We start from the raw sequence: 20,000 nt of genomic DNA, 5'->3' as shown, positions 1-20,000 counted from the left end.
ACTCGACTAGGATCTGCTTGACGGGGCTCTACTTGGCTAGGCTCTACTCAACTAGGCTCTACTTGTCTAGGCTCTGCTCAACTAGGCTCTACTCAACTAGGATCTACTCAACTAGACTCTACTTGGCTAGACTGTATTCGTCTTGTCTCTACTTAGCTAGGCTCTGCTCGACTAGACTCTACTTGGATCTAATTGACAAGGCTCTGTTTGACTAGGATCTACTCAAAGAGGCTCAGCTGTACTTGGCTAGGTTCTACTCATCTCGTCTCTACTCTACTTGGGTCTAATTGACGAGGCTCTGTTTGACTAGGATCTACTCAAGGAGGCTCAGCTGTACTTGGCTAGGCTCTACTCAGCTCATCTCTACTCAGCTAGGCTCTACTCAGTTAGGCCCGGCTCAGCTCTATTCGAGGAGGCTCTTTCTCGACTAGGCTGTACTCATCTCGTCTTTACTCTCCTTGACTCTACTTGACGAAGTTCTACTCGGCTAGGCTCTACTGGCCTTGTCTCAACTCAGCTCGACTCTACTCATCTAGACTTTACTCAGCTAAGCTCTACTTGACTAGGCTCTTTCGTCTCGTCTCTGCTTGGCTCGTCTCTACTTGGATCTGTTCTTATCTGATAGGCGCTACTTGATTCGGCTGTACTCAGTTTGACTCTACTCGACTTGGCTCAACTCTTCTCATCTCTGCTCAGCTCATTTGCTTTACCATTAGACAAATTTGGTCTTTGGAACCGGGTTCTTTATTCGCCCCTGCTTGCTCCTGGTTCCATGTGAGTAGGGACTAAACCATGGCTTGTAAACCTTTCAGAGCACCGATTGGCCAGAGAGAGTCATTTACACCAGTGGATATCAAACTTATTAGACCAAGAAACCTGTGCCCCACCTACATTCCCGGTGAAATAAAATGCTGTTTTTGTGTGAATGAGAGGCCAAAACACACACAAAAACCTTGTTTTTTAAAAATATCTGGATCTGTGTGAAAAAAGACTGGAATCACACCTTTTAGGAAAAAAACATGCTTTTAATATTAAACACTTCTGCGGTGTCATTGTACTCACCAAGCACACTGTTATACTATAAATGAAACACATGTACACAAATTCACACACTGTCATGTGACTGCTGGGTGATACACAGGTCTTTACAGCAGTGCTATGAGTAACAATGTCTTTTTTGCTCCACAGCTTATACTGCAGGCCCAGAACGTGCCCAGTCTGTCCGTGGGGGTAAACTGTTCCTTTGAGGATTACACAGAGACAGAGGGACACATCATCGGGGACTTATCTACTGTCTGTCCCCCACCACACGTGAAATAGCCCCCATTACACGCAACCAAGGTGAGACAAACACACAAACACACACACTAACACAGCCTCTCAGTCTTCTATCTGTGAATTTCGGTGACATTACAGACTTTGATTCACTTTATGGAGAGTCATCATTAAGATTTCTGTACGTACTAAAGGCTTAAAGGCACAGTAGATGATACTGGAGGACTCCTGTTACTCATTTGAAACTCAATCCGAGTTTTGGAGTCAGATTTGGAGTCAGTTCCTCCTTAAGTAAAGTAACTAACGGCAATAGTAAGTCAGTGTTACCCGTTTACAAAGCGGAAATAGAGCAACATCCTCAACTCTTTTCATGCTTTTCAAAGTTCAGAAGTCTCTCCACCACCCAAACACCTCCAGATGCCTCCAGATGCCTGAGCAGTTAACAGAGGGAGAGATCTCCTGAGCCAGTTCAGACCAAGACACTTAATTTGTTTCCTATTTGCTGAGCCAGGGCTGCGTACAAACACTGAGCTTTTTTTTTTTGGTGTGTAAACGGACCACAGAGATGTGAATGTTGAGGGACTATTCTCTCCCCACAGTTGACTGTGTAAACATGTTTTGGTCCCCACAGTGTGATACATTCCTAGTACACACACACACACACACACGTATCTATTTCTTTGTTGATATTTGTGACACGTCTTTGTCTCTGCCTGTAGGTGACAAGCGTGTGATGAAGCTCTACCTGAAGTCGAAGGAGACAGGGAAGAAGTTTGCTAGTGTGGATTTTGTCTTTTACAACTGCAGTGTCCACCAGTCGTAAGTTTGCCCACCCCCACTGTTTCTGCTCAATACTTCAGATCTGAAAAAGTTAGAGAGAGACTGAAGCTCTGCGTGTGTTGTGCTTTTACTACCAGCGCGGGAGTCTGATCTCAGCACTTTATTTCTTGAGAATAAATTACTGGGAGCTTATCTCTCCCTGTCTCTCTCTCTCTCTCTCTCTCTCTCTCTCTTACACACACACACACACACACACACTCACATTATGCTCTCTTGTCATTTTCCTTCTGCCTCTTAATTTTCCTCCTCTCTTTGGTCTTTTCAGTTTGTTTTTTCTCTCCTCCTCAGTTTTTTTTCTTGTTCTTTTTATGTGCCTCTATTTTCTAGTTGACAACAGGTTGCAATCTGTGTCTGTGCAACTCCAGATGTTAAGAGCATTCTCTCTCTCTCTCTCTCTCTCTCTCTCTCTCTCTCTCTCTCTCTCTCTCTTTCTTTCTTTCTCTCTCTCTCTCTCTCTCTCTCTCTCTCTCTCTCTCTCTCTCTCTCCCCTCTCTCTCTCTCCTCTCCCCTCTCTCTCTCTCTCTCTCCTCTCTCTCTCTCTCTCTCTCTCTCTCTCTCTCTCTCCTCTCTCTCTTCCCCACTCTCTCCTCTCTCTCCCTCTCTCCTCTCTCTCACTCTTCTCTCCCTCTCTCCTCTCTCTCTTCCCCACTCTCTCCTCTCTCTCTCTCTCTCTCTCTCTCTCTCTCTCTCTCTCTCTCTCCTCTCTCTCTCTCCCTCTCTCCTCTCTCTCTCCTCTCTCTCTCTCTCTCTCTCTCTCTCTCTCTCTCTCTCTCTCTCTCCATACTGCTTTCTCCATCTTTCCCACCCTCTCTTATTATCTCACGGTGTTTCTCCCTCTCTCCTTCATTAAGCAGCCTCTGTGTGCTGCAGCTCTTCAGTTTGGCATACATTACTATGGCAGTGCTTTTCTGATTAGTAACCAGGCCAGGCCATTAAATGTGCAGGGGCTGTGTGAAGTGCTCACCTGGTACTCCAAATGCATGTGTCAATACGCGTTTATGTGAAAAGCGGGATTGTGTGGTTCGTGTGTGTGTGTGTGTGTGTGTGTGTGTGTGTGTGTGTGTGTGTGTGTGTGATATGAACAACACAAACTGAAAACCTGACCAGTCACTGTCCAAAGAACACCAAATATCTGTTTTCTGTTTTTCCTCCACGTTAAAACACACCAGATGCTCGGTTCATTGTGTGATTTTTATGGGAGGGTTAATAGTCGATGTTCAATTGACACCCGTTCCTTTACACAAACTTGCATTTAAATTTACAGAAATCACTTGCCTACTCCTGTGAAGTTATCATTTGTTTGTGGACGATGGCGGTGTGTGTTTAAATGGCGGAGCACAGCGGTGTCTTATTACAGACTGTGTGTGTGTGTGTGTGTGTGTGTGTATACACAAGCTCCTGTCTGCCGCTGCAATTTACCCCGCCAGCTATTTACATGTAACTTAACAATATTAGAGTTTAGCATGAGAAAAGACAGTGGGGACGGCTTAATCGAGCATAGGAAGGCCCCAATGCATTTTTAACGAGAGCAGTGTGTTGGAAGAGTGAGTGAGAGGGAGTGAGGAAGAAAGAAATCGAAGAAAAGAGGTAGAAATTCTGCCTATTGTACGAGGGATAATACATTCATAGAGCTGAAAGGTTAGCAGCAGCTCACCAATTTCAATATGAAAGGAGCTAATGCATGTGGGTAGGGTGCACGGAAAACACTGTCTTTTGTGCATTTCTCTGTGTGTGTGTGTGTGTGTGCACTCCAGGACAGGCCCCACGCAGTCATAACGTCTGTCAAGCGAAGTTGCTCTCTTTTGACCTTCTCCTCGTCACAACACTGTTCATCCTCCTGAAAACTCAGAGGCAGTGAATTGAAGTGCAGTATGTGACAATTACAGGGGTGAAACTAATATGGCAAAATATAATATCAGACAATAGACAGTGCCTTCCACGAATATAGGCACCCCTAGTGAACACGAGGAACATTTTCCTTATTATTTAATCCTTCTTTTCTTAATGAAGTGCAGGGATTGGAAAAACTATAACTTATAAGAAAAACAATTCTTCAAATCTACAGTACACCTGTCATGTATAGGGTTAAATAAAATTGAAACAAAGGAGGGGACTGTTATTAATATTGTCTGTATGTGTGAGCCCAGATATGGATTGGCGCTCTGTCCTGGGTTAAACCCTAGTGCCCGATGCAGTCCTCCAGGTGGACGGTCGTTTCTGGTTGAGAGTACGCTGTGCGCGTTTGGCTGCCGCTTCTCGCCAGTGTGTGTGAATTGAGCGTTCTGAGCAGTGTAGATTGTAAAGCGTCCTTGGGTGTCTAGAAAGGCGCTATATAAGTGTAACGATAATAATAATAATAATAATAATATTGAGAGTTTTAAAAACAGTTTTGTAAAGACGAATATTTCCATATTTAAATAATTGACTTTGTATTTGCGATTTTCATTGCGTTTCTCCTCAGTTCTTACGCTTCTCTGAGTCTCACTTTCAGCTCCAAAACCTGCTCGGACTGGCTTTCAGTTTGAAAAGCCTCTTGCTTCTGAGTTCTGGTGCTGTTTTGACGGCAGGGCGGGATCTAGTCCGCCATTGGCTGCTGGAGATTAAGTACATAGTGCACTCCACCCTACGTCAGCAGAAGCCTGCAAGTTTAACTAGTGTTTCAGGGGGCCCTCGTGCCTGTGCTACCTGCTGGTCCTCTCCTTTTAGTTTGGGCCGTTTTCTCGGAAAATATTCTTATTCTACATAATCCATAAATACAAACTGATCTAATGCCCCGTATCCAGGGATCACTAATGGAAGAATGACCTTTTGAAAATTAGTCAAAATAACGTTAAGTGAAAGAAATGTTCTTGTTAGCGTTAAAGCTAAAGTAGGACACCAATAATAAGCTTTGATTAGGAGAAATATTATAATAAAATACTTTACGACTTTGTTGGAATAAGAACCTATGATCTGTGATGTTATGAGTAATGACGCCTGTAATGAGGAGGAGTTTTCGTGTTACTGTCGCATAGTGTTTCTATGGTAACTACCCATGCACTTATGATTGTGATATTGTCGCATAAAATGTCGTAAATTTGTGACTATATCACGAATAGGTGCGCAAATCTTCTATTTTGAGTGACCTACAATGCTGTTTTGTGTGGATGGGAGGCAGAACGCAGACAGGGTCCTTATTTTAAAATATCCAGATCTGTGGGGACGAGCTCTAAGCTAATTATTTACTGTTGTCTGAGAATCTAAAGCGCATGCTGTGTCCCATTTACCTCAGAGGTCACATGTAGGAGCTGGAATGACGTTACACCCGAGCTGACCACGTTCCAGTTCGACATTCAGAAGTCACTATGCCCTAGGTTTTCGTGGTTAGCTTGTCCCCGGTTAGCATTGTTAGCAACAACAGTAAATAACACACGATAGCTCACGTTAAGCCATAGAAACATGTTCACATAGAGCAGCCGCACAGAACTCTGTGTATGACTGATCTAACGAGACACAAATCGATAGAAGCACTAATAAACTGTAATACCGCTGCTTTTACATGCTGTTGATGTGCGGGCAGCCATTTTGTATTCTGAACTCAGGGTTCGTGAGGCTCTCCTGAATTCCTGTGTAGGAAATCCAACTTGCGATTAAAGTTTCTTATTTGAAACGAGGAGAATCTGGCATCCAAGTTCAAACAGAACACAGCATTTCCGCTCCATCATTGTGATCATGCTCTAGTGCATGCTTTCTAACTTTCAGCTTGTGTTTTTCCCTCTCCCCACGACTCCCACTTCTCTCTGTCTTGGTGTGTGTGTACACGTTTGCCTCCTTTCTCTCTAGCCTAGCCTTGTAATCCACATGCATTTATGCATCCTGTTGTGCGAGTACGGCAGGATGAGCAGAAAGCCTTATCTTGCACTGGCAGTGTATTTGAATGTAAGCCTTTGAACATTTGGCACGGACAGAGGGGGGAGAGGAGAGGGATGAGCCTGCTCCTGTTTTGCTCAATGGCTTTTTCATTGTCCACAGAGGCCAGGGCACAGTCACAGAGTTTGCTGGGTCTCAAAGTGGAAGTGGAGGCTGTTTTATGATAAATGTGCGATTCAGAATTTCAGCGTACGTTATAACCTTGGATCTTGGAATGAATTAAAGTAATTGTGGTGTAAGGGGTTCCCCCCACACAGCCTCAGCCTGCACCATTATTATGAGGAAGGGATACAGTTTAGTTTAATGCTTTTGTTGTAGCTCCAGGCACCAATCGCGTTCTAAACTGTGTTTCATTATGGGGCTTAATTGAATAAGACCTCTAGAGAAATAGATCCCAAATTTTATTTATTTATTTATTTATTTTTGACCATCGTGTTGCTATGCTGCCAGTTAACATACATGTATTTCTTATGACTTTATACGCATAAAAAAAAAATAATAAGTAACTGTCCTTCAGGAGTCCTTGTGGTTTTTTTTTGTTTGTTTTTTTCCTCTCACTGTGATGTGTGGAGTGATGATGTGGTCACAATAAATTGTATTTACTCCATTGTTTTTATATTAATATGTGTTCATTATGCATTTCGTAATATTATTTTTTCTTGATTTTTTTATTTTTCCAAAAATGTAGATATTGCAATCAAGAATACAATTTTTTATGAAGAATACAACGTTTTATGACCTGTTTTCCTCTTATACTTCAGTGAATATCACATTTCTGGCTTGTTTTTTTAACACAGTCGAGATCAGACCAGATCTACAGATTACACTGCAAAAAATGTGCAAGTAAAATTTACTTAAACCTAGTCCAAATATCTAGTGCTACTCATTTGGAAATTGTTGTACGAATATAATAAGATTATTCAACTTATTTTTACCTGTTTTAAATCATTTTATCTACAGAAAGTGCCTTATTCCAGTGGCAGATATTTTTGCTTCTTTTAAGCATCATTTTATGTTAATTCTTGAATTAAGCAAAAATATCTGCCACCGGAATAAGACACTTTCTGTATATAAAATGATTTAAAACAGGTAAAAATAAGCTAGAAATAAGTGGAATAATCTTATTATATTCATACAACAATTTTCAAGTGAGTAGCACTAGATATTTATAGTAGATTTAAGTAAATTTTACTTGTTACATTTCATTTTTTGCAGTGTATATAAAAGTAGAACATAACTTACACATTCCTTTAAATTCCCAGCAGCACCCTGTTCCTTTCCTGTGAACATTGTGTTCTTTATGTGAAGGAACTGAATGTTGCCGAGGTTGTGATAAACATTAGCATCCATTTTGCCCAAATCCTGTTGAAGAAAGCATCCCTTAAACCATGACGTTTCTTCTGTCGGACTTCCTTTAGTCTTCCCCCCGATCGACGCTGAACATATTGCGTCCCGTGGGAACAAACTAAAGTATCGAGTGACAGGGAAGTGGAAGAAACAAGCTGAAACCATACGAAGACTGTGATTTGATTCGTTTAAATGGTGTCCTCTTTACGGCGCTCATCTCTTGATGCTTTGAAAATACTGCTGACATTTGACAGAAAGATAAAGACACGTGGCAGTTGTGAGAGATGGCTGCAGTTTTGCGCAGTGATGGTTAGAGTGCTTTTGTCTGTGTCTCTACAGATGTCTTTCCTGTGTGAATGGCTCCTTCCCCTGCCACTGGTGCAAATATCGCCACATGTGTACGCACAATGCCAACGACTGCTCCTTTCAAGAGGGCCGGGTGAACATGTCAGAGGTGAGAGACTTTTTAAATTATTTTCTGGTGTTTAAAACACACACACACACACACACACACACACACACACACACACACACATAACCACTCTCCGACATGTCATATGTATATACTTTCTCTAAACTTTTATCAATACACTATACATTTCATCCTATACGTCCATCCATCCATCCATCCATCCATTGTCTGTAACTCTTATCCAGTTCAGGGTCACGGTGGGTCCAGAGCCTACCTGGAATCATTGGGCGCAAGGCAGGAATACACCCTGGAGGGGGCGCCAGGCCTTCACAGGGCAACACACACACACACATTCACTCACACACTCACACCTACGGACACTTTTGAGTCGCCAATCCACCTACCAACGTGTGTTTTTGGACTGTGGGAGGAAACCGGAGCACCCGGAGGAAACCCACGCAGACACAGAGAGAACACACCACACTCCTCACAGACAGTCACCCGGAGGAAACCCACGCAGACACAGGGAGAACACACCACACTCCTCACAGACAGTCACCCGGAGGAAACCCACGCAGACACAGGGAGAACACACCACACTCCTCACAGAAAGTCACCCAGAGGAAACCCACGCAGACACAGGGAGAACACACCACACTCCTCACAGACAGTCACCCGGAGGAAACCCACACAGACACAGGGAGAACACACCACACTCCTCACAGACAGTCACCCGGAGGAAACCCACACAGACACAGGGAGAACACTCCACACTCCTCACACACAGTCACCTGGAGGAAACCCACACAGACACAGGGAGAACACACCACACTCCTCACACACAGTCATCTGGAGGAAACCCACGCAGACACAGGGAGAACACACCACACTCCTCACAGACAGTCACCCGGAGGAAACCCACGCAGACACAGGGAGAACACACCACACTTCTCACAGATAGTCACCCGGAGGAAACCCACGCAGACACAGGGAGAACACACCACACTCTGACCTCACAGTGTAGAGCAGCCGCCATATTGGGGATCTACACACTACTCAGACACACAACTCAAATAAATAATAAGATATTTAAATTGATTTATTATTTCTGTCCAAACGACGCACTCTGTTTGTCTGTGTCAGTGAGTACAGGAGCTCGGGCCGAAGTAGCTCTATTCCACTACATAGCACTCATCACAGATAATAAAACTAATAATACAGGCCCCAGACAGTAATTAGACACTAATGTGACAGGGAAATGTGAAAGTTATAGCTCAGTAAAATTAAGATTTGACCTCAGCTTTGCCGGGGATCGCAAACATTTCTCACTGATCGCTCAGACCTTCAGACAACTACAACAGAGAACTACTTTATTAAACTTTAAGGCAAACCAGAGGAATAATTTAGGACGACTGTCGCAATAAAACATTTTCCTCCAAACATCAGAGCGCAGGGACAGTGGGAGCTGATTATTTACCTGTAAATGATGATCAAATGTGACAAAATAATATGTGCCTTGTGTCTGTAGTCTTTTACGCACTGAAACAAAACAGATTTGATCAGAGGAGCAGAGAAACGCATTAGAGGCTGATGTGCTAACAGTTTTTCATTAGATTCTATTATGAAAATGCTAATGTGGCTAACAATTTTAACTGTCTTTTTCTCCTCATTATGCTACATTGTGTGATCTTTTACTCCCCTGATGCAAAGAGGCAGTGGGCCTCTGTGATTCAGAGTGTTTTGAGACTCTCTCCAGTGCAGGGAGAGGAGCAGTGTATGAGATTCGTTACTTCATCTTTCCCATCCGTTTACATTAGCGCTGTGCTCTGAAACCAGACAGTCATACACAATATGGCACTCAGTCCAAAAAAAAAATCACCTGACGTCACTTCGACCAATGAATAGTCCTTTCTTGGACCTGTTTTTGTAGGTACTAACAGTTGCATAGCAGCAAAACTCCAACAGACCTTCCATTCTGGAGACACTGTGACTAAAACATGACTGTGACAAAATGACCATTGTTTGGCTCTTTTCGGATTAATTCATATGCTTTTTCCCGAAGATGTGTTTTAAGACCTCACTGTTACCTTACCTTACGTCTTAATAGGTGTCATAGTAACGGGATATTCAGCATTACTCACGTCACCAAACAGTGGTTTTAATCTCGCCCTTTTGATTTAATTTTGTGTTGAGAACAATATCAAACATGAACTGACTCCTCTTTAATTTTATATTTGTTCTTTGACCTGACTTTAAGCCGCTAGAATGTCTGTGAGATTACGCAAAACGCAGGTCGATGTTGGTGTGTTTAAGCTTGTGACTGGTAGGGCACTTGAGTGTGAGTTCATACATGCATGCGAATTTCATATTACACACACACACACACACACACACACACATATACTCTCACTCAGTCAAGTCTCATTTAAACCTCCCTGTTGTTATGCCACGATGTTTGCTTCGCCTCAGCAGCTGTTGTAAGGAGAGCAGGCTGGATTTATGCACTTATAAACAGCACTGACTGAATGACTATGCAAATTGTACCGTGTTCTACATTTCCAAATGCTACATTTGCATAAAAAACAATATCAATCACATCTCCGCTTCTCTCTCCGTCTACTGCTGGAATGGCAACCATTGCTTGTGTACAGTGCTTTATGATTATTTAGTCCCCCAAAAGAACATATACAATCACAACAACAACAAAATACCTCAATGAACAAAAATAGACACATGAATGCATTCTGTCACACAGTACGTCTATACAGTGCCTGCCTTGTATCGACACGTATCAGCTCCAGTGACCACACAGGGGCACTTTGTGTAGTCCACTGGCATATTTTCTTATTTTCCCCGTTCCTCAGCGCTCAGGACCCCCACAGAGCAGGTGTGATGTGGTGGTGGATCATTCTCAGCGCTGCAGTGACACTGACGTGGTGGTGGTGTGTTAGTGTGTGTTGTGCTGGTGTAGAGTGGATCAGACACAGCAGTGCTGCTGGAGTTTTAAACCCTGTGTCCACTCTCTGTCCACTCAAAATAGTAGCTTAAGATCGTAAGTGAAGGCACAGAAGTGAAAAACACATCCATTTCCTCTTGTAGGTGCTACCCAAAAATGCATGTGGCGCATCCAGGCGTACACGCGACTATCTGTATTCACGCCACGGTTTGAGCAAGCACTTCATGCTGTTCTCAATACAAACATAGCCACACTTCAATCCTTCACATGCTGAACGGTCTCAGGGGAGAGTTTGAGTCTCTAACTGTGTCAAGTCGTCTGAGGAGGTGTTTGTTTGAGGGGGTGGTGGGTGGTGATGCTCATCCCTGTAAATGTAAGGTATACACGTGTTTACCAGCAGCTGGATGCCCCTATCTCTCTCTCTCTCTCTCTCGCTCTCTCTCTTCACTCCCCACACCTTTCCTTTCCTCCGCCCGGGCTTTACATTTTGCTGTATTTATGATATTAATTGGTCATGAGGGGTCCCAGCTCAATCCAATTACTGGGTGCTCTTTCATCTCGCCTGCTGCGCTACACACTCTTTGCAACTCGCTGAGGAAATGACATGGATTATGGCTTCCCGTAGAAGAGCGAACACACCCACTGCCGCAGCATCGTTACCGTCTAATCGCAAGTTTAAACAGCCGCGGTGAGTGGAGGTAGGTGCTGGTGTCTGGGTGGAAGGCAGGGTCTGATATGAAAGTAACCTTGGGGTTTAGGGCTAAAGTTGTGGGATATACAGGAGAAAATGAGAAGATCAGTGCTTGAGACCTGCAGCCTGGATTTTTGTCTCCAGGTTAAGGCCTGGTAATAAGTAACAGCTGCGATGCGATTTCGAAATGCGGTGCCTTTCTCTAATTCTTTCTTAGTTTCTAACCCTCACTCCCCGAAGCCTTCATTTCTCTCAGCTCCGTTCCGTTAAAGCTAGCGGGTCTACTACTGTTTACCATGTGGAGTATTAACATGACTTCAGCAACGTTTTAAAGCTGAATCATCCATGGTAACATTTCAGAAGGCCTTTACCTTAAACCTCCTCGCACACATTAAGCGTGTCTTATGTAAGCGCGCGGTATAAGCTCATCAGGCACTGAATGTAATGAGTAGCATTTGCAAATCAAATGTATATAAATCAACATTTGCCTGACAGCGGATAAACAGAGGAACGCATTAAACCTGACCAGGCAGAAAATTGCTTGGGTAAGCTGCACTTGAGAAGTCCACGAGGAGAAATAAACAAACACACAAACAAACAAGCGGCGCAGCTAACGAATTCGTTCCACTCTTCCGCACAGGGTTAGGCTACGGTTGCTGTTTGAGACGGCGCTTGGCAGGGAGTTGACTGAGTCACTCTTGAACAGTGAAGACTCTTCTCTGAGCTGTCACCCTATACATCACCGCCGGAACACGAGAGACGGAAGACACCCACAGGAAGGAAACTTGGAGGGTGGGTGTGACGTCGTGAGACATGCGAATGTAATCAAGGATGGGCCTTGTCTGACTCTAAGGTCGTACCGTTTCACGTGCTTTTCATTCCGACCTGTGCCGATGTGTGGGTAACGTATTCGGAGAGGAGTTTGAGAGCATTGTAGGGGGCTCGGAGAAGCGGGGGTGGTCTTGTCGACGTATGGGTTCTGCAGATAATACCGTAGCATGCTGTTGGCAGCGGTGGGTAAAATAAGGCACACTCCAGCGACATCTGTAAATGCTACAAGAGCCACGGAGAGGGAGAAGTGAGAGGAAGTGATGTCAACGTCACCGAAGGCTGCAGTAGTGTCTGAGTCACTCAGCTGTGTCAGAGGCAGTGGGGGCAGTCTTCAGTGACGAGTCGGGTTCTTGTCGTAGAGGAGATGACCAGAGAATCGGTGTGTGGAGGCACTGTGGTCAGCGCAAAAGGAACGGTGTGTTGTTGTGCGCCATTCTTAAGGCAACGGTCAGAAGCCCTTAAAGGAGATATTCATGATTTCTGAGGATGTTTACAAAGCTCCTATCTCTGTCCGATATGCTAGGCTCTCTCTCTCTCTCTCTCTCTCTCTCTCTCACTGCTCACAGCAGAAAAGCATGAACCTAGATGAGGATATTGCTCTATTCCTGCCCCATAAAGGGGTAACATTGACTGTAGCAGCACTGCTGTGTCTGATCCACTCTACACCAGCACAAAACACCACCTCCATGTCAGTTTCACTGCAGCGCTGAGAATGATCCACCACCACATCACACCTGCTCTGTGGGGGTCCTGAGCGCTGAGGAACAATGTCAAAAGTGGCAAACAAAGTATGCAGAGCAACACACGGGCTACACTCTGTAATTGTAGATGTACAAAGTGCTCCTGGGTGATCAGTGGAACTGAGAGGATGGTTCTATACTTACAGACCAAAGAGGCGGTCATAATGTTATGGCTGATCTGTGTGTGTGTGTGTGTGTGTGTGTGTGTGTAGTCAGTTTTCAGTGTGTTTTGGTGTGGTCTGTGTATAAGATTTAAACCAGCTTTTAATTATCACTTAAACAGATGTGAGATGAACCAAGAAGAGCATGGCCCTTTTATATTCACTTCAACGCAAATAAAAATAAACAGTGCAGGGGCTTAGCTTTATTTCTAAATGAAACCCATGCGCCTCTCCTTCTGGAGAAAGCCCTACAGTGTGTGACTTTGTTGTAGAAGGGGAGCGTGGTCAGTTCCTGGGCTCTCTTTATTGTGGCAGGGCTACATTTTTCATTGCATTTATCAATAACAACAAGCCGGGATCTACAAACAGCACGATGGTGATATTCACACCAATGGTCCTGGGTCGCCCTTGTTTTCCGCACTCAGTTTGAACAGATTCAGTTGGGGGGGGGGGGGGGGGGGGCAATCAGTCCGAGGAAACTTCACTGTGCCTCAGAATGATCCGAATCATAGAGACGTGACATTTAACACAGATTCCAGAGAAAATCATTGCTTTTTTTTTACTTTTTTTATAGGAATATAATAGGTGAGGCCCACACACACACACCCACACACACACACACACCCACACACACACACTCACACACACACCCACACACACACACACCCACACACCCCCACACACCCACTCACACACACACACACTCACACACCCACACACCCACTCACACACACACACACTCACACACCCCCACACACCCACTCACTCACACACACACCCACCCACACACCCACTCACACACCCACTCACACACACACACTCACACACACACTCACACACACACACACACACACACACACACTCACACACACACACACACACACACACACTCACACACACACACACACTCACACACACACACTCACACACACACTCACACACTCACACACTCACACACACTCACACACTCACACCCACACACTCACACACTCACACAGGCCACAACATGTTGGTGTTTCTCAAGGTTCTTTGTGAAGAGAAGAGGTGTGTGCTGCACTCGTCCGTTCGTCCTAAAAAGATTTTTCACTGTCAAACTGTAAGTGGTTTTTTTTTTTTTTTTGCCCTGGAGCTGGTGTTAAAGGTTATCCCACCTCCACCACATTTTGAAGGCTGTATGAGGATGCCCTTCTCCGTTTCCCCGTTTCTAGGACACTTCACCTCGACCTTGGGCCGTACGAAGGCTGCGCTGGAAATGTATTCCCACTCAAGACAACAAATGGGGGCTTGTTTTTAACAATGATGAAGCGGGGCTTTTCCTCCACGTTGTTGTCAGCGGATGAGCCTCGTTAATGAGGAGCTCCTGTGAGACTAATGGGGCCTTTGATAAATAAGTTATGAGCCGGTGTATCACCAAGGAACTCCTCCGGATTCTCGGGGGACGCTCGTGGTTCAGTGGTGCACTGCTTTGCATTTACTTTAATAAACAAAGAGGTGTGTGTCGCCGGCTTCAACAGAAGCGCTGACAAGGAGCAAGGGCCTCGGTAGCCTGTAGGCTTCTGTAGTCTTCATAACCTCGTGTGTATCACGGCATACAGTACGATGAATTATTGACGTGCTCTTCAGTGCTAGTTTGAATGGGATTTTAATAGTTTAGATACATTTGAACCTGAAAGGTGGTTGCTTGAATCCCTGTGTAACTCTCTCTCTCTCTCTCTCTGCCGCTAGCGTGTGCCGCTATTTGTACATCCACCCACTAGGGGCAGTAAGCACACAAATATACTTGGGGCAGTGTGCAGCCATAAATGTTGAGGGAAGAGAAAGCACTGTATCTTCACCAGCCCCAGCCCTCGGGTTTCTCCTGCAGGTCCCGGAGGTCAAACCAGTGACCTTTCAGTCTCAGGCCCTCTTCCCTGACCTTTAGCCCACTGCCCTGCCCCCAGAATCCTTGCTGTAAGCCGGACTCCTGTAAACACTCTGCCACACTTCTGTGTGATCCGAGAACTACTGGTGACAGCAGCGAGGTACAAACAGCAGGGGAAAAGCCCAGAGAAGCTCCAGGCTCTGGATCACTTCTCCTTTGGCTGTGCCAAGAGCGCTGAGCCGTGTTCACCCCAGTGCTCACCGATCCCTCTGTGTCTACATGTAGCGTGCCAGCCAAATCCATCTAGCATTTCATGTTCTAGGGAGAGCAAAAGCGGGCCTCCACTTGAATTACTCCGTTCCCGAAGCAGTCCACATGGTCTCACCTTGCGCGCTTTGACGGGGGGTCCACCCTGCTGTGATGTGAGCAGGCCCTCAACTCTGGCTCCCTCTGGCAATAGGCCTTTCAGAGGGATCTGAGGAAGCCACAGATCCTTGGCTTTAATTATTCAAAGTGTATTAAATCTTAATTTCCAGATGCCTCAGCGTCTGTCTGCCTAATGGAGGCTGAAGATGAATTTTACATTCCAGAGTCAAGGAGATGGCGCAAGCTCGTGCAAAGCCTTCAGCGGTGCCCAGAGTCTGGAGCAGGGTTCCAAGTTTCTCAGGCTGTTTTCAATCAGTCGTCTTTGTAGCACTGAGTTCAGTTCAGACTGATGACACAGAGGAAGCAGACATGCTCTTTGATGGTTTGGAGTTGCATTTTGGAACCAACTAAGCCTTCACCCAAAGAGCACGGCTTTTGAGAGACGACGATCGTAATCAATAAACACTTTATATAAGATTCAGAAGATCTTATAAAATCTCACCATTTGCTTCTCTCCAGTCGGTTTGCGCACTCAAAAATGGTCTAAAGTATTTATAAAATGAGTATAAAAACAAACTGTCTCAGTCCGGTATGCTAGGCTTTCTCTCTCTCTGCTCATGGCGGAGGCATCTGGAGTTTTTAAGACGACTGAAAAAATCCAAACGTTGAAAAGCACGAACCAAAATGAGGATCTTGCTCTATTCTTGCTTCATAGGTGGGTAATACTGACATATTATTGCTGTTTGGGATCACTTAAAGGCTAAGCAGCAGCTCTATGAAAGTGTCAAACAAATAAATACAGTGTTGAGTTCCTAACTTGTGTTTATTGATAGTCAGAAAACATGTTATTTCTTACTAATTGAAGGAATAAGGTTTAAAAGACCGTTGGTCTTTTAACCCCCCCCCCCCCCCCCCCAACGGTGTTCGTAAACTCTAATAGGCGTCTTGCCTGTGACGTAGATGGTGGACAACAACTCTAGAAGCTGCACTTAATTTAATGCAAAATGACGAAAAAGTGTGTTGTTTTTGGCTGCAATCATTCAATGTACAGTGGGACATCTGTGCACAAATGGCCCAAAGATCCCAAAATATCCAGAAAATGGACTAAATCTGTCAAGAATTTCCGTAGCGAGCTCGGGTTTTTCCGTCAATTTAATAAAATTGTCAGTTTTAAAGCAAATTAAGCAGCTATTTTCATTTTAATTCATACTTATATCTGTCAGTAACTACAATAATGTGAAATATTCATGGAGGTCCATTAAGTGGTGCTTAGCCTTTAAGGTGGAAACACAGGTGAACGGAGCTCTGTTTACAAACCTCTACAAATCTCTTTGATATTACACATAAATGAGGACGAACAGTGTTGGCAGAAACAATAAAACAAATGAAATATCACAGTATTTATTTGAACTGTGTGTTTGAGTAAAGAGTAGTCCCCAATATGGCGGCTGCTCTACGTCACTGTGATGTCATCTGCAACCCATGGATTGTCCTGAAGCGAATTCATTCATGGTAATGGAGACTTCAGTCAGTATTGGACAGTGTTAAAAATGAATAAACTTTAAATGATGTAGCCTACATCTGAGTGGAAGCCCTTTACCTAATATAAGACGACCTAAGATAAATAGGTCATTTTCCTCAGTAGTCAACTGCTCAAACTCTGCCCATTACTTCCTACTCCACAGGAAGAAACGCATCGATAACACTACATCACACAATGTGAGCGTGCGCTATTTCATGCTAGATTTGTTACAGGATTGGATCCAATCCTTCGCCACCGATATTGATCCACAATTTTCTGAAGCCTGGATTCATTATAATAAGCAGCCGTTTGGAGTTCTGTTATAGAATTTTTTTGCCTCGATATATATCTGGACACCGATATAATGATATGTGCCTCTTGCTCCTTAACCTGACAGGCCGGATGGAGTGAGATAATACACGAATCTCTTTGTCTCCCTGGGGAGATCATTATATCAGGCCTTTTCTCTTGGCCTTGCTTTCTTCTCCTCCAACATGTAGTGAGCACTCGTAGGTTTAGCTTCCCCAGAAAAGGGCCGCTTCAATGGGCTGCATCAGTAATCCATAAGGCCTCTCCCAGGACATCTTCTGCCCCTATTGGCCTGCTGCTGTCACTCAGGAGAGTGCCCATCCATCAGAGCTCTGCGGTCATCTTTAACCGATGCTATCCCTCACTCACCAGAGAGGAGCTGACAACAGGTTTGAGCATGGACGCTGCATACTGACATTGTGTGTGTACTGTAAAAAGCCCAATGGATTACTCCCCTCAACCTTAAAAGACCCCTATATTTGTCATATACGCTGCTTAAGCCCAAACCTGTTGCCACAGTGTTATTATAAGACATTTACCTCAATGCACTGGAAGACGCTGCAGGCTCAGGACAAAAACATTAAGGTTGAGGCTTTTAAGTGGACCGCACATGCTGTGTTTGCAGACCGAGCTGTTCTTAACAGGGTTTTCATCGCAGAATCTCCGCAGTGCTCGGTAGAGTAAATCAGAGAGGAGCAAGGGAGAATGAGAAGAGAGAGGGCAGCGGGAACATTTTTGCTTGCGGTAGCATAGCTGGAGGCTGCATTTGAGCAAAACAAACAGCCAACTAGCATACTTGCTGCTGCCAGGCGTCAGACCGAGGAAAGCCCAAAAAAAAATCACGTTATCATCTTTCGCAGTGCTGCTACCCGTACGGGCTCCATCTCAAGATGATGTCTGTGTTGTTTGCTGATGCAAAATTTACAGCCACATTTTTAGTCCTGTACCATATTTTGGGAGCTGAACTACTGAGGTATTCATTTTTCAAACTTTAAACAGTTTAAGGTAGTGTCTCTGTCACAGCTCCAGGGACCTGGAGGTTATGGGTTGAAGTCCCGCTCAGGGTGACTGTCTGTGTGGAGTGTGGTGTGTTCTCCCTGTGGCTGCGTGGGTTTCCTCCGGGTGACTGTCTGTGAGGAGTATGGTGTGTTCTCTCTGTGTCTGCGTGGGTTTCCTCCAGGTGACTGTCTGTGAGGAGTATGGTGTGTTCTCTCTGTGTCTGCGTGGGTTTCCTCCGGGTGCTCCGGTTTCTTCCAACAGTCCAAAAACACACGTTGGTAGGTGGATTAGTGACTCAAAAGTGAGTGAATGTGTGAGTGTGTGTTGCCTTGTAAAGGCGTGGCGCCCCCTCCAGGGTGAAGGTGGAGCAGCTTCATTCCGCTAGAAAATAACTAGCAAGTCTCAGCTTTGACCTCTTTTCCACAACAATTGTCAATACTGGGGCTGTTGAATTACATTAGCAGAGTATGAATACACTCTCAAGCAGTATCTAAACTTTGTTAAATACAAACGTATTTCATTAGAGTTTGTGCAAGCCGCGTGCAAGCACTTGGGTTTTAAACGTAGCACTAAGCTAACCAAGCTACATATTAGCGGATCTTAGCATAAGGGATTTTGACTAAATTTGCCAAGAGAGCTGAGTTTGACAAACACAGTCACACCACTGTATGTATTCACACTACTTCACAATAATATTTCAAACAAATTTACAAACCCACATGAAACCACATGACATTGGTAATGAGGTTTATGATTAGCTCTCCTGTCTGTAGCAGTGGTCTTACAGATGTGCTTTTCAACACAGTTCCACACTTGGTCATTGTCGGTCAGTAGGCAGCCATGCCTCTTCTAAGCCAAGAACAGTGCATGATGCTAAACATAATCAGTTTCGCTAATGTACTTTAAAAAAAGTAATGTTAAATATTAATAATGCATCAGAACTCGTATAGTCGTAACGTATAGTAGCATAAAGTAAATGGAAGTGAATTCACGACTGCCAGGCAGCTGTAAAGATGGTTCTCTCTGTCTGCCTCGCTCATGGGCTTGTGGCTTAGCTCGGAACGAGTTACTCACTGTGTTGGGTTTACTGCGCTGGGGGAGCTCACTGTGTTCTAACCTGGATTTCAGCCTCGCCAGAGTCACAGTTGTTTCAAAGCTTAACGGCAGAACGGGGGAAAAAGAAGCGAGAGACTTCAAATGAATCCCCCAGGTACACCATTGTTCCATTGTGCTCAGCAAGTGTGCAATTTGATCTGCTCTTTCAACTCTGTTTTGACACCTGTCAGGATGGTTAATGAAATACTTTTCCAGCTCCTCGCTTCTCTCTTTCCCTTCAGCTCGTTTTCCCTTTCATGTGTGTGTCATTTTCTCAGATTGGGAAATCTAAAACGATCTCTCTCAGGTCAGTAATCTGGACACCAGTTGTTTTTTTAATGATCTATATATTTGGGTTATGATCTGACCAGGTTGTAGCTTTGAAAAGTCCTTCATTGCGTCCTTGTCACATTCTGCTCCTCTCCTGTGCTTTGTTCCATTTCTGCCTCGTCTCAGTCTTGCGCTTTGTTCTCTGACTGCCATGTGCCTCTTTGGTTTGTTTAAATCTGCCTCATGCTTTGTTTGTTTGTCTGGTCATGTGCTAGTTTCTCTTCATGTGACTATCTCCTTACTCCTCTCTGTCGCTACCTTGTCATGTGACTTACGTTCACAGGTTTTACCTGTTTTCCAGTTGCCTTTTAAAGGTGGTGTTCACGATTTTAACAAAAACAAACAGCACTTTTTAT

At 44.5% G+C, this 20,000-nt stretch overlaps 1 protein-coding gene across 1 annotated transcript in view; it reads left to right on the top strand.

The window, feature by feature from the left end:
* Nucleotides 1-20,000, top strand: part of plxna1a (plexin A1a) — a 252,313-nt gene that overhangs the window by 161,562 nt on the left and 70,751 nt on the right. The window contains 4 exon segments of the mRNA XM_066670409.1: nt 1,189-1,282; nt 1,285-1,341; nt 1,995-2,094; nt 7,711-7,825. Coding sequence (XP_066526506.1) covers nt 1,189-1,282; nt 1,285-1,341; nt 1,995-2,094; nt 7,711-7,825 — 366 coding nt within the window.

Source organism: Hoplias malabaricus, chromosome 5, assembly GCF_029633855.1.
Source record: "Hoplias malabaricus isolate fHopMal1 chromosome 5, fHopMal1.hap1, whole genome shotgun sequence".
NCBI classification, from domain to species: domain Eukaryota; kingdom Metazoa; phylum Chordata; class Actinopteri; order Characiformes; family Erythrinidae; genus Hoplias; species Hoplias malabaricus.
The sequence above is the reverse complement of the archived record's forward strand: the minus strand, read 5'-3'. Positions and strand labels throughout refer to the sequence as shown.